The following is a 14,710-nucleotide window of genomic DNA, read 5'->3' as shown; positions in this document are numbered from 1 at the left end:
CTGGGATGAAGTCAAGATATGGTACAGTTATCCTCGAAATCAGAAGAGATACTGGAGAATCTCAGTAAGAGCATCAAAAAAAGCCAAAGAGATAAAAGGACATCCCGTGACCGGGGAGGAACGTCATTTTTTGTTTACTTAAGCTGTCAATGTCCGGGGCCGCCCAACCGTCGAGCTCCCATCTTTCCCCTCTTCTTCTCTTCCGATTCTCTTCCTATTCTCTTCCTATTCTCTTCCTATTCTCTTCTCTTCGCTGATACATCGGTTTCGCTATGGCCTCTCTTACGGATTTTGTCGATTTTTCTTCTAAGCCTTTACTATGTGAGTTGATCTCTACAGGATCTCAACATTTTGCATGTGATTGACCCCAACAGGGTCTGCTGCGACTATTGCTTTTAACCCAATTTTCTGGAAGTGAGTGCCCACTAAATTTTTTTTTTTATAATGGCAATGGTTTTTCTCATGAGCAATAGCTAACCTGAACTTTCTAGCATTGTTGCCCGCGCAGGTGCCGACTCCACCCGAGAACTGTTGCGTTCGACCTTGGCTAACTGGTAAACAGAGTACCGCAACCACTTTTTGACTCACATCTTCGGAGGCGCGTACAATGGCTGTTACGTTCTTGCAGTCACTATCTTCTCGCTCGGAATTCTCCGTGATCATGTCTACCAACTCGCTCTAGCTGACCAGCCCTTCTACGCTCCGGTCCACCAACCGATCATTGGAGGTGTCTTGTTTGCTATCGGTTCGGTTCTGGTTCTCTCCAGCATGTGGGCTCTTGGTGTGACTGGTACCTACCTTGGTGACTACTTCGGTATTCTCATGGATGCCCCCGTCACCGGGTTCCCTTTCAACGTGACCGGCTCGCCGATGTACTGGGGTAGCACCTTGAATTTCCTCGGTGTCGCTCTGTACCACGGCAAGGTTGCTGGTATCCTTTTGACCGCCCAGGTCTTTGTCCTGTACTGGTTCGCTCTTGGCTGGGAAGAGTAAGTATCTATTCCGAAGCATTCCCAAAGCTAAACTGACTGTCTCTAGCCCTTTCACTGCTGAGATTTATGCCAAGCGTGAGCGTGAGCGTGCCAAGAAGCAGGGCGGCAAGAAGCAATAAGCGCTCTATATGCACACCAGGATTGACCCGGACATTCAACACCCACAATCCGCACACGAAAAGAGAGGCCTAGAGAAAGAGAGAGAGAGAGAGAGAGGCCAGATTGCTCAAACAACTAGGCACCCAAAAGTCTGGGGTTGCCCACGACAAGTTTCCAGCACACGGACGCATCCGAATCTTCAACGATGCTGGACCTGTAGACGATAGACCTTTGGCCTTGTCCTTGATACTGGGGATGAGTAGAACAGGACAAGGTCCCCCTGTGATTTCCCTTACGCGACTACAAAAGATATAATCCAATCAACCCATCGCGCCAAAACTGCAGTACAACTGTGAATCAGTAGACCTTTTCGGCTCACTTGTGACGAGGATGTACAAGGAGCCATAGAAGGGTACGCCTGTTTGAAGGCAAAGCGAGAGATATTTCGCAAAAGAACGCTCCAGAAAATCAAACCAAAAGGCTCAGTATCTTTAACATGTTATTACCTTTACCCTTTTCTCTGACCTAGTATTTCCCACACACTTCTACCATCGAGAATTGTATATGATCGGTTCGCCAATCTTAAAAGGATATAGATACTGTATGATCCTGAAGACCATCTATTAGACCAAAAGACTGAGCTTGTCACTGTTCAGTCCAGCAGCAGAATATATGCCCCTGGTGAGAAGACCTGGTGAGCTCAGTCGTTGGGGTGTTATACACCACAGTATGTTCACCCGAGTCACATTTAGATCGGAATTCCTCAATGTGACAGAACTATTCGAGAGTTCTTTCTTCATCGAGTTCTAACATAACCAGGCAAAATCCAGAGTGCAAATTGTCAGCCTTTCGCCAATTTCGGCAGCTGGAATCACTGATAAGATGAAGCGTGGTCAGCTCAACTTTCTACCTACATATGCTTACACAAGTGACGAGTTAAAAATGAAAGCTCACAGCGAGGTCTCGTCCAGAACCTAATCTAATGTATACAGATTATGAGAATAAGAGCTATATAAGGCATGAACTCCCAGCAGAACCCAGTCAACTGTGACGAAGCAAACCATGACTACAGTCTCCAATTGCAGATTATCCGAGTGGCAACTGGGAGACTGGGAACCTTAGACTTGAGTGAACAAGGCAATCAAGTAGCTATTGAAGTGAAAGCAACTTCTAACGAGTCAACCGCGCTGGGCATGGTCTTCGATCCATTGGGGCGAACTAAAGTAGCTTCGCCCTATGAAACATACCCGAGTGATAGAATTCTCAAGGACTACCGATACTCTTCTCTTCTACCACCCAGCTCTGAAATGAGGGTAATATCTTCATGGCGAGGGCCATGCTGGGTGGTTTGCGCGCTTCGGATTCACCTATGATATTTCCAAGACGACGTCGACTACAACTCCACCCATGGACCTGGTTCAACCGAAAAGACTCCAAAGGTTTTCCCGTTGGGACTTCTCACACCTTTTCCTATTCTCAAAGGTGTGAGGAAAAAGCTTCACGGCGATAATCATGTTAGATGGGCTTGCCCCTCGCTGTGAACCCGTCTGTGAAGACCTCAAAGCGAGGTCGGCGATGATGACTTGACCTGCTATTAAACGAGCCAGGATGACCACCAGTGTCTAGCTCGGTCATTGCCAGATAATATGGACATTGACTAGGATGACCCAGCCTAGAATGAAAATGAGAATGGTGGAGACACGCAATTAGGGAACATTGAGAAATCACTTCCGGGGTTCAAGGTGATCTTTGAAAGACATGCATATGCAGAAATAGCACTCACAAATACATCACCGTTTCCAACGATTTCTCGATTGAGCTTCTCTCATCACTTAACAAGTACTATGAGACAGAATCTGCTAAACGCATCCGAATACTCGAGTGTATATGGGAACCAACCACCCTTAGAGATACACCATTGCCTTGATAGGGCTCGGCGAACTCGCACATCAACGGGTCAGTCAATTGCTTCTCCCGGCTACCCTCCGGTCATTTTCATCGGAGCCATTGACTGGTTGGGATAGGTAGTATTGCTATACCTCGAGAAAATGAAAAGGTTAAGCAATCACTCAAAGGCGCGGGAATACTCCGTGTTGCTGTGCTCTGGGGAGAAGAAAAGAGAGGGAAGATTGAGGACGCAGGACGATGGGAGGAGAAAAAGAAAAGAGATGAAACCCATTTGAAACAGAAAAGTCCCAAGGGAATTTGCGACTGGGATGAATATTTCTACAGCAGAAGTGCATTCAATACTCGAATACAGACCATTTAACTTCAACATCTACTCCTGGTAGATGAATCCAAAGCAATTCGAATGTGAGGGTATTTACCCATGGCGTCACAGTATATGCCGAGCACACTCGACCATCGTTGATGAACATGAATAAAGACCGCATCGACATCCTCAAGAAGCAGTAAGCCACCTGACTGTGAAAGGCGCAGATCGAAGCCGAAGACTTGGAACAAATGGACTCGAATGAGGCGGTGGTAAACATGGCCTGCCATGCCCAAATTGACATTGACTCCTTGCGCACCGACTATATGGAGGTCCTGGAAGATGAGAAACAGAATCGAAAGACAGTTTCAGCACTTGAATGTTGTTTTGGCCGTCAAGCTAATAGCCTGGATCGAACCCATCCGCCCTCCTAGGTCATTGCTCGACTATGCCAGAGGAAGAAGTACAGATATCCAGTTGTGGCAGTGACCATCAATCCCCTTTGCTCAAAGACAAACATGTCTGCAGCTATAGACATCGACAGGATGGAATACGAAAGCAAGATAGTAGCGACTGGACAGTCTCGCCATGCGCGTATTGTCCCTCTCCAAGTGGACTTGCGTGCCCTACTGGGATGGTCATAAACATCCCAGTTGTCATTTTTTTTTTTTTACGAATGAATGAGAGTCTTTTTGTTAAACGCAGAAATTGTATCCAAAAATCATGTTTATTATAGAAATGAGGGTATATGCCGACGCCACATGAATCAAAGAGCCCAAAGAGACAGAGACAGGGGAATATGTAGGGATCATATCAGCAAGACAAGAGACCAGGACATGACAATGCCAATGGGCCCAAGATCAAAGAACAGCAAAGAACAGCACTGCCAACAGCCTATTCCTCACTGTCGTCTTCCTCTCCCCCTCTTCCCCTGTGTCCGACTCTCATCAACAGTCTCAACCTCATCTTCATCGGTTCCCTTCTTCAAATCCTCGCCCTCAGCAAGCCCCCATTGCTCACGATCATACCAGTCCTCTCCATCACTCATCTCGCCAACATGTCCCTCGGCCTTACACCACTCCAGAACATCAGCTTTCATTCGGCAAGATCTTTTCAGCGAATGAAGCATGTGCTCAACCCCGCGCACCGTCTCTTCCTGCTTCTGAATATACGACCAGAGCAGACGGCGGGTTTCCTCGGCTTCGGAGGCAGGCAGGCCATAGTTTGGGTCGGGGCGGATGTTGTCCGGGACGAGGAAAAGAGGGTGGGGGGTAGGGAGTGGAAATGCTGTGTCAGAGAGTGGGGAGCCGTTTTCATTGTCAGGATTGACTGCATTGGCTTGCGCACGCGTTGTCATTCGCCGTGGTGGTTCGGGTGAGCCGTCGTGCATTTCGGCGTCTTGTTCTGTGTCGTCGTTGAGTTCAGTTGTGTCGACAGGACCGGCCTTTTTCGTTGTGTCCGTGCCTTGTTTCCCGTTGGGGGGGTGGGTTTGCGCTCTCCCCGGCTGAGTGGTTGTTGCTCTCTGGAGCGAGGGTCGATGTATTAGGGTGAGGTGGGAGGTCTTTAACGGTGGCATCAGTCTCTTCTGATTTGAGCTGCAAGCCGTTCTTGGTCGCTTCGCCCTCTGCTGGGACATCGGCCATTTCCACGTCATTCGGCGTTGAATTGGCCTGGGCTTTTGTGCCGTTCTGTGCCGACTGGGGGTCCTGTGTGGCTGTTGATGCAGCTACCTTTTGAGCTGCGTCTTGCGGGGCATTGAGATCCTTAGTGGTAGAAGGGGTACCAGTCCCACTTGCAACCTGCGAGCCGGCATATACGCTCGGGGCATTACTGACAAGCCTGGGGTCGAAGATCAAGTGGTCATTAGGCGTCTCGAGCGCACCGCATGGCATCCAATTGCTATCACCGAGGAATTGTCTATGCAGGCTCCTGGCGCGCCACAGCAAAGCCTTTTCCTGGCGAAGCTTATGCTCAACTGCGGCTGTCATGTTCTCCAGCGCTTGCGACGTGTATGCTTGGGACATGGAAGGATGGGTTGCGAGTTCGGAAGGATGCTTCAGGGGACACAGAAGGGCTAGAAGAAAAAAGAAACAGGTCAGCCATGACACCACAGGCATTTCTCAAAAGAGTAAAGGGAAAAGCCTACTCTCAAGCGCAATTCCAGAGAACGGGTTCTCTTCAGCAGCCGCAGCATCAGCCTCGGAATCCTCATCATCCTCATCAAGCTCGTCTCCCTCTGAATCATAGCGAATCGGGTTCGGCTGAAGAATGTAGCGCGTATAACCAGCGTGCTCAACTCTCTAATCAACAGTCGAAAGTCAGTTTTCATGAAATTCCAGTCCCATCTTATCGCCACAGCGCTCAAGTCCGAGATCGGCAAACCACGCACCTGCTTGTAGTAATCCTCGGCGTGGATGTAGCCCAGTGCACCCTCGCTCACATATTTAGCATTAGCATGCATTTTGTTCCCTCGGTTCGTCGGTGCCATGATCGGATCGTCCGGACCGTTCTCTGGTGAGAAAAAACGTCAGAAATTAATTCTGCTTGAAAAAGCAGTCTGCTAGGTTGGCCACTCACCTTCACGCTCTCTGCGCAAGGCCCGCTTCATGCCGGTAATGGTATCGGCGATTAATGCCGCTTGCGCCGCCATAGTTACGGTGTCGACAACGAGACTGTCGGGTTAAACACGTCGGTTCGCGCGTTAGAGGGGAGTTTCTCCGGCAAATGGAGTCGTGGAAACGGGTTCCCGAGGAGGGGAAAAGTAAGAGGCCGGGTATTTCGATGCTTGGGTCTCAATTATATGTGTAAATACTGCGAGCATCAAAGGAAGTGAGCTGTAAGGTCTTTGGGTGACTGTGATGAAGCTCTCTGACGGCAAGACATGCGGAAGACCGATCTCCGCTAGCCGAATTAGGAAATTCGGGTTATGTGATAAGGGCAATGCACGTGACTTATCACCATCTATACAAAACAACTTCTTAACTTATGTACAGAGTTGGGGAGGTTTATTTTGTACAATATTTGTTCATTATGAGACGGTCCAATTCATCTACAGCATGTATTTCAGATTATAATCATATCATTCAATCGTCGGCATCAACCCATACAAGAACCCCCTTCTTGTCCGACTTCATATCCCCTGTTGGAAGGACACGGAGCGTTTTGTTGAAGTAGGTATCAACCACCACCAGCTGTGGCTGAATCCATAAGCCGCGCTTCGCCGCAAACAGATTGAAGTTCACCGTGTGGCGACTCAATGGCACAAGCTGCACAACTGTGGTCTTCGGCCCACTAAAGGCAAAGTGCTCGCTGGCCTCCATGACTAGGTTGAAGGTGAGGAAGTGGGTGGAGGGGTTCTCGAGTACGTAATTCATATGAATCAACCCTGCCATATTCCTAGATGGGGTAGCTGATGCAAGGACTCGAGGCTCGCCCATTGGGATGACAAATCGGGGGATATCGAGGACGGTAGTTGTGACCGAGTTCCCTGCGTCGGGGGAAGCTACAGATTCAGATGAATGCCGACGCCAATTGACCTCCAATGCGCAGGTGAGCGCAGTTGGTCGACGGTCCCCGAGAAGGAGTTTCTGAACATCGAGGCCAAAGTTGGATTCCCGCAGTTCTTCTGGTGCGAGATAGCGCGTTTCTGGGCTGAGAAGCTCTTCCGAGCGAACCTCGCAAATTGCTCCCCCGCTGGCTTCGAGAAGAATAAGAGACATCTTCTCAATTACCAGCGGCTCCAGTGCAAAGGAAACTACCTTGGAATTGAGACACCACTTCTGGAACAGGCCTCCAGGTGTTGATGCAGAGCCATCCTCCAGTAAGTTATCACTAACTGCAAAGAAATTGGGCCATGGTTGAGGGTGAATTGCCGGCAAGAATTCGTAGTTTGCTTCAAACGGCCGAATGAATGATAGATCCACGGTGATATTCTTCATAATCGGGGTCTGAATATCAGACACCAAATGGTATACAGCCGAAACTTCCAACGTGAAATTTGTAGCCTCCTGGGTATCGGCAAGCACAATTGTCAGGGTTTTGTTGGAAGAGCGCTCTAGAACGCCCACATCTCGTTTCAAGTGATGTGACAGTCCCTCAATCGGGGTGCTGGCGCCTGATTCGAGGGGCTCAGGGTTGCTATCGTCGTCGAGCCACTGTATTTGTGCTGTGGGCTCGGTGCCGAAGAGTCTGATCTCAGCAGATACATCGGCAGCTTCGTCTTCTTCATTGTGTATGCCAATCTGAAGCATCACCCGTTCGTTGGTATAATAGGTCTCCTTCAGGTTGGGAGTTGTGAGGCGGATCTTGGGAGGCTTGGGCATAACCTTGCACCTGCCAGTATCTCGATCCTTGCCCACTCTTCTGCGGCTCACGCCCTTTTGCGTCTGCTGCCACCAGAACGATTCACGCTGATTTGGCTCAGTGATCGCATAACCCAGGTCGAATTGCTCTTCTTCGATCAACATGGTGATTGAAGCGACCCTAGCTTCACCGGCTTCGCGAGGAATACAGGTGAGGTTAAAGATCTTGGTCTGCGAGGGCCCGAGAGTCAAGTCTGCTATGCCGACCAATGCGGTTAGTCCACCGACTGGGGATTGGACCATGGTATCAGGGTTGCTCGGCTCGCGGAGTGGAAGCGTTGCGATGCAACATGGGGTTGTGGTGTCAGCATCCTGATTCTGGTCAGATTGAAGCTTTACTGGGCGAAGGCATCCTTCGAAAACCAGTTTGACCTCGGAAAGACGGATAGGGGCCGAGGATTTATGGGCACAGGATGTGATGGCAAGTTGCCCCTGTAGAGGCTCCCCAACGTTGCCATCAGATTTCTCAAACACCAATGACGCGGTCACTATGAAGAGAGAGGTCAGTGCAATCTTTGCATTTCGGGCTTGCCAACTTACGACTCGTTATGACATCCTCTGCGCGAAGGATAAGGGAAGGTTTGGGCTTTTCTGAAGGCAGGCTTTCAAGACTCCTGTGGATGTCATAATGCCACGCAGGTCTTGGTTTGAAATCTATCGGAATGGATATTAACATTGAAGAGAATACACACAAGATGAATGGAATCAACTTACTCTTGTTCAGTAGCTCCCAATCTACACGTAGGACTGTCTCACTGTCTTGCACCCTGAGAGCACATTCTCTGAGTGCCCATCCGAAATTGACCATCAGATGCCACCATCCTGAGCGGCGCCAGCTAAGAGTAGACCACAGCGGTTGAAGAAGACTATGCGCTTCGGACCATGAGCCAATGCGCATATACTCCTCGGCCGCCTCAAGACTCAGGCTCTCAACTTTCCTTGTTTGGTGGCGTTTTGCGAATTCCACGATAGCAGCCTTCAGCGTGTTCAATATTAAGCCAGAATGGTCAAAACCAGTTTGTCCTTCTTTTGGTGCTTCGGCATGGGTGTCAGGAACAAGATATGTGTCGTACAAGTAGGATTTGTTTGCAAGTTGTGAAGCAGGTGATTGCCCAGGAGGCATGCGATCTTCCATGGGAATTTCCTGGGCAAGCGCACGTCGGATCGTTGTATGCTTCGCTGAACGGTGTAGCCAGTAGCCCTCATGATGGAGATTCTCCCAGGGCCTGATTCTTTCTCCGGTTGGAATCGATTTCTCGGGTAAAATATAAATCTCTCCAGGGTTTTCAGGGGAGATGTTGCTGGAGAGAGATGGGATTTCCGCCCGACGGATAAGCTGTGCCATCACCATCGACCAACGCGCCTCCCAGGCCTCCCATCCGTAGTGTTTACTTCCCTTTCCTCTGCGATTCACAATATCCTTTACACGAATTCTGTGGTCAGCCCACAGCCGAGCTGCGGCGGTCGTCTGGCCCGTCCATAACAGGCAGCGTATAATCCGAATGGCAAGAGCGTCGGCCAAGAGGCGCGCATCATTAAATCGAGGATTCCAGCCCGCAATATTTTCGAACACTTCATGGCCAAATAAAGTGTCGTACGCACTCTCATAGTTCCGACAGGCTGCATCCATTTCTTGCCGAAACTCGGCAAATATTCCGAGCTTGAATTCATACCGTACGTTCCAGCCTTGGGATGATAGAGTCTGAGAAGTCCCTGTTGTTGGAGGTGCAGTCGGAGGAGGGATACTGCCCCTGTTTCGTTTGCGCCTGGCATGCTTGGACAGATCTCGATAGTATTCAACAACCGACGGTTGAAGTAGTGAGAAAAGTGATTTCACGAAGTCTTGTAATTCCGACGAAGTTGCGTCTGGTGGGATCACGAATACCGACCTGTGGTCGAGATTTGTTGCCCGTCGAATTCCCGCAATACGGTCATCAATCTCGCCCTCATAGCCGCCCTCTTCTCCGTCTTCCGATATCAGAACAACCACAAATCGTGTTTTATACCCGGAGGATTGCCATTCTTTTTTCAGGCTATTGATCTCGATTTTTAGTTGATTGTCTCGTAGCGAGTTCATATTCGGGTCCAACGAGAATGGGAAGAAATTGATCACGGCTGCTGGAACCATGTTCTGGTGTTTAGTTACCCATAAAGGTGTGAGCAAGCCATCTGGGAAAGTTGGAGAGCCCGGTGACAAAGGCGATAGTGGCGAGTGCAGGACAAAGTGTGTACTAGGTTCCGAGTGATCATTATCCTGATCGTCGCCGGGGGTAGTTGGTGATGAGGGGATAGGGGGGTCGGCTTTTCGTGGGGGGAGTCTGCATGACTGTGCTGGTGTTAGCAAGTAGTCCGCAGTATGATGTTGTGAAACCAACATTGGAATCATAGAGTATCGACGTACGCGGCCAGAACTTTTGATGCGGTAACCAATATTTGCTGTCGTAGTATTCCCAGTCACAGTAACTCTAGACTTCCATGGCATTTGAGAGCTATCTTCTTTTAGAAGCAGGCTCCGGAGCTCCTCCGCAACAGCCCCGCCTAGAGGTGGGAAATCCGAGAAGATATGGGTCCCCTTCTCTAATAGTAGAGGATAGCTCGATAATGTTGCAGGGTCAATTTCGGGATCTGCCTCGAGTCCTGCGAGCAGGACTAAAGGCAGATTGTGATTGACGTAGTCTTCGGGGTAGGCGTCCATTGCGGGCAATGGCTGTTTCGCAGTACGGTCACCACATGTCTAGGGGATGAAGAAGACCTGAGGATTAGAGCGCCAGTTATTCAAGTCCCCGTTAGCGAGAGGAAGGCCCAAAGGTTCTTCGGGGTTTTAAATGTTTCAATGATGTTTTGGGTAAGATAACTCAAGGGCTGGGGATATTGCCATGTTGCCATGTTGGGCGGTCAGCTATGTTTACTCTGGGGGAGATGCACATGGGTCGACCTTTTTTATTTTGGGAAGTACATGTAGATCGATAAATTGAAGTAGACAATATAGAGGCTTCACATGTAGCTAAGCTTATATGGAGTCATATAGGACACTTAATTGACCATCATTATGAGATATTACATGTCCAAATACTTCCGTATATAGATCTGCTACGGAGTACTCCGTATATATATTTGTTGATCGTGTAGTGTTAACGAGTGATTATTTACTATGTCTACTTACCGTTGATTATTATTTCATTCCACCCTAGTTCATTTCATGGAGCGTAGAATATATAGCCATCCGATGCGAGCTGATGTTATTTACGCAGTAGTCCACTATTAATATGAGTTGATCAGCATCCTCGTATCGCCTGTTAAGCCCATTAAGGGGGTCAAGAGAAAAATCCACGTGGAATGAATGCCAAATACTTTTTGATAGCGGGACAAAACAAGGAATCTCGTATAACATACGGAGTACATATGGAGTAGTGATTAAAATATATACATATATATAGGTATATAAATATGCACACCTACTTCTATATATCGGCAAATTAACATCCCAGTGGAGCAAAGGCGTCAACGCTAAGAGATCTCAAAAAAAAAATATTAAGAGAAACTCCCTTTTCTTTCTGGACTCATGCGCCTTGATATTTCCTTTCTCTCTTTTTTATCGGTATATCCGGAATTCCTTCTTTTAGATCTTCTTACGTTCACTCCCAATTTCTTTTATCTCAATATCTCAGTAAGGGGCAAGCCAGAAACCCTTATCAAACATCTTTCGCATGCAGTAGATCATGCGTGTACCCATTTACCCTGCATCCGATCCTTGAAGCTTAGGGGTTTACACCTTTAGACTACTGAATCATGTCAAACGAAGCCCCCGTGGCAGAGTCGGCTCTGCTAAATCGCCGTCGCCGTCGTAAATCGCTGCCTTCGCGCAATGGAACAGATCCAACCTCGCCTGAAGTCATTTCCTCCCTCATTTCCTCCCTTTCCACCATCTCAGTGCCCCTAAATTCCCACTTTGACACTGTCCCGAAGATAGACAACGAAGATCCATTGCCAGAAGTTCCGCGCACAGCACCAGTCTACTCTCTTCCTCCGTCCGAGCATGGGTTTGGAATGAGCTACGGCGCCTACAAGCCAGCGGAGCCATCCGCGGCACAGGAAAACCCATTTCTACACCCGGACGATGCGGCCTCGTCACCTGTGATTCGCATGGCCAGGGCGACCCCGTCACCAAAGTCGCCCCGATCGCCGAGATACAAGCCCTTCAAAACAACCGACTCGTCCACTCGCCCGGCCTCGAGGGAATCTTATACATCCGTGATAGCTGCCCCGGAACCCTTCTCGATCGGAACGATCAGCACGGAACCTGGCCCCCGTCAGTCAACCCCGAGCATTGCTTCGAATAGTTCCGCAGGGCGGACAAGAAGCCTAAAGGGTCCATTTAGTCTATTGAAGAAGTCATCACGAGAATTCTTGGGCGAAAAGGATACACAAGTTGAGCGTCTGCGAAAGACTACCAGCTACAATGACAGCCTTCGACACAACACCCCGCGCAACCGAACAAGTTTGCGCTCCTTACAGTCAATGGCTGAAGTTACAGAGGATGCTCGTCCTGCGGACGTCAAGGAAGAGCCCTACGAAGAGAAAGTTGCCTGCACTCCACCAATCCAAGATAACCAATCGTTTTACGGTACTCCGGATGCTAGCAATCCCGGCGGAATTGGAAGCGGTAGGATCATTCCAACCCGCGACTCATCTCTGCGACATCGGCATAGCCAGTCATCAGGCTCGAAAAAGCCCCGGTCTGCTCGCCATAGTCGATACTCTTCCACAGCCAGCAAAGAATTCAACACAGACAATGGTACACCGGGAACGAGCAATGACGCAGAACAGGTGACCCGCCGGATCCAAGAGTTGAAAGACCAGCAACAGAAGATCAAGAGCGAGTTAGAAGCGGAAAAGAGCCCCGAACACTCGACAAAGACGAGCCCCGCGAAGCAGTCAAGGGCTTCAAAGGCGTCCCGCGTCCTAGGATATGATGTTGACGAGGCCACCATGCAGAATGGACCAGGCCGCAATCAGCCATCTTTCAACGACAGTGCTCCTTCGCCAAACGTGATGACAGGGAAAAATCGCACTGGGAGCCGACCAGGAGCACCACTCGCATCGAAATCTACCCATCTTCCACCGCAGTTGCCCAAGTCATCTGTAGAATACTCGGATACCGAGAGAGCTAGATACAAACAGTCGCTCGAGCCAATTGCACCCACCGCCCATCGCCGGACTCCATCCGGTCATCTATCCCATCTGTCAAATGGGCGTCCCTCGTACAGCACCGAACGGCCATCCAGTGCGGATTCAATCGATCTTGCTGTTGACGACTACATCTTTTCGCCAAAGCTGACCCAAAGAGTAATTCACCCAACCACCGGCCGCTCCATCGCCTTCTCTGAAGTTGGTGATCCAAAGGGCCATGTCGTGCTATGCTGTGTCGGCATGGGTCTTACTCGGTATCTGATGGCATTTTATGATGAGTTGGCTCGGACGCTCAATCTGCGACTGGTCACATTGGATCGTCCTGGCGTTGGTGAGAGCGGTCCACACCAGGGGGATGAGCCAAGCACCCCTCTCAGCTGGCCCGGTAAGTAAGACCGCCGAGATATCCCAATATTGCGCTAATCAGCAATAGATGATGTTGCAATTGTGTGCAACCACCTCCGAGTGACTAAATTTTCGATCCTTGCCCATTCTGCTGGCGCAATTTACGCTCTTGCAACGGCTCTCCGAATTCCGCAGCATATTCGTGGCCGCATTCATCTCTTAGCCCCATGGATTCCTCCATCTCAGTTATCTACCATCGGCTCTCAGAAGGATCCCGCGCCCACCAACGCGGTCCCCTACTCTCAAAAGATCCTTCGTGCTCTTCCCACATCCCTTCTCAAAGTGGCCAATTCAAGCTTTATGAGTGCCACTAGTGCCAGCATCACCACTAGTCTACCCAAGTCCCCGCGACGTACCAAGCGCAAGGCCGCTGCCAAGGATGCCTCCAATGCGAATACCGACCCCCTGTACCACTTATACCTGCCGTTCAAAACAATCCGCAAACCCAGCGAGTGGATATTGTAACGAATATCAAACCGTCGGCCCCTACCACCACTTCGCATAGAAAGAGTGACACGACTCTCGGGTCTGTCACAAAGCCTCCAGAAGACGAGGTTGAACGGCAGCGTGACTATGATACCCGTCTCACCTACAAGATCTGGGAGCTGGCCACCACCAATGCTAATCCGGCGGTTGACTTGCTGGTTTGCCTTGAGCGTCGCCAAACAATCGGATTCCGCTACGTGGACATCACGCGATCCGTGGTGATGCACCATGGTAGCAAAGATCCCCGCGTTCCCGTAGAGAATGTCCAATGGCTTGGCAAGACGATGCGCCGCTGTGAGGTCCGGATCCTCGAAGGTGAAGGCCACGGCCTGATGGCATCTGCTGGTGTCATGGGCAGTGTCTTGACCGAGATTGCCAAGGAGTGGGAGGACTGGACAATCCTTGTCCAAGGCAAACGCCGAGCCACTGCCAGTCATGCTGCACGGCCTGGACTCTCGATTCATACTTGATTTCCTCGGTCTGCCATCTTTCCGATGTCTTTGACGTAACACCACCTTTTCAGCCCTGGTGGCTGATATTCGCCTAATTACCAACGCTCTCGTTTTGACAGGTCACAGCTGGTCTGCCACTGTCCTGATCCACACCTTGAACTTCTATATCCTATCGTTTCATCTTACCCTTTTCTTACCCATCTACACCTGGTGCGAGGTTCATGCCCTCTATATGATTTACCGTTGACGTGGGTTTTTGCGTTTGAAGGAATCCGTCTGATTTAGCATAATACCCAGTCATTCCATACTCTAATCAATATTGATAATTCATGTTTGACTATTAAAAGAAAAAAGTAACTATACCAATCAAGCATATGGCACATCATATAGTTTCCGCCAAGCATCGCTCAGACGGGGCCGTAAATCAGGGATGACATGCACTTGGCCCCTTCCAAGGTCTCGACCCCCCCACTTCTTTTCTCCTGAGCTGGAACTCTTGATCTTTTTATTGCT

General features: G+C 49.6%; 4 protein-coding genes across 4 annotated transcripts; 2 read left to right on the top strand and 2 right to left on the bottom strand.

Annotated features, from left to right (window-relative positions):
- Window positions 1-272: 272 nt before the first annotated feature.
- Window positions 273-1,111, top strand: N7500_008836 (bifunctional phosphatidyl-N-methylethanolamine N-methyltransferase/phosphatidyl-N-dimethylethanolamine N-methyltransferase; the record flags this gene model as incomplete). The annotated part of the gene is made up of 5 exons (XM_056679980.1): window positions 273-321; window positions 375-414; window positions 492-508; window positions 563-989; window positions 1,039-1,111. 5 exons carry the CDS (start codon window positions 273-275, stop codon window positions 1,109-1,111), a joined length of 606 nt encoding a protein of 201 aa, XP_056530352.1.
- Window positions 1,112-4,204: 3,093 nt separating this feature from the next.
- On the bottom strand, window positions 4,205-6,332 carry N7500_008835 (uncharacterized protein; the record flags this gene model as incomplete). Its single annotated transcript, XM_056679979.1, has 8 exons — window positions 4,205-4,825; window positions 4,872-5,377; window positions 5,450-5,603; window positions 5,693-5,814; window positions 5,881-5,975; window positions 6,044-6,087; window positions 6,158-6,264; window positions 6,320-6,332. The coding sequence occupies 8 exons, from the start codon at window positions 6,330-6,332 to the stop codon at window positions 4,205-4,207; spliced, it is 1,662 nt and encodes a 553-aa protein (XP_056530351.1).
- A 54-nt stretch (window positions 6,333-6,386) lies between these two features.
- N7500_008834 (uncharacterized protein) lies at window positions 6,387-10,359 on the bottom strand (the record flags this gene model as incomplete). Its single annotated transcript, XM_056679978.1, has 4 exons — window positions 6,387-8,152; window positions 8,205-8,318; window positions 8,379-9,990; window positions 10,066-10,359. 4 exons carry the CDS (start codon window positions 10,357-10,359, stop codon window positions 6,387-6,389), a joined length of 3,786 nt encoding a protein of 1,261 aa, XP_056530350.1.
- A 1,094-nt stretch (window positions 10,360-11,453) lies between these two features.
- N7500_008833 (alpha/beta fold hydrolase) lies at window positions 11,454-14,215 on the top strand (the record flags this gene model as incomplete). Its single annotated transcript, XM_056679977.1, has 3 exons — window positions 11,454-13,239; window positions 13,288-13,711; window positions 13,765-14,215. The coding sequence occupies 3 exons, from the start codon at window positions 11,454-11,456 to the stop codon at window positions 14,213-14,215; spliced, it is 2,661 nt and encodes an 886-aa protein (XP_056530349.1).
- Window positions 14,216-14,710: the final 495 nt, after the last annotated feature.

This window comes from Penicillium coprophilum (assembly GCF_028826855.1).
Source record: "Penicillium coprophilum strain IBT 35676 chromosome Unknown utg000005l_segment0_segment0, whole genome shotgun sequence".
NCBI lineage: Eukaryota > Fungi > Ascomycota > Eurotiomycetes > Eurotiales > Aspergillaceae > Penicillium > Penicillium coprophilum.
The sequence above is the reverse complement of the archived record's forward strand: the minus strand, read 5'-3'. Positions and strand labels throughout refer to the sequence as shown.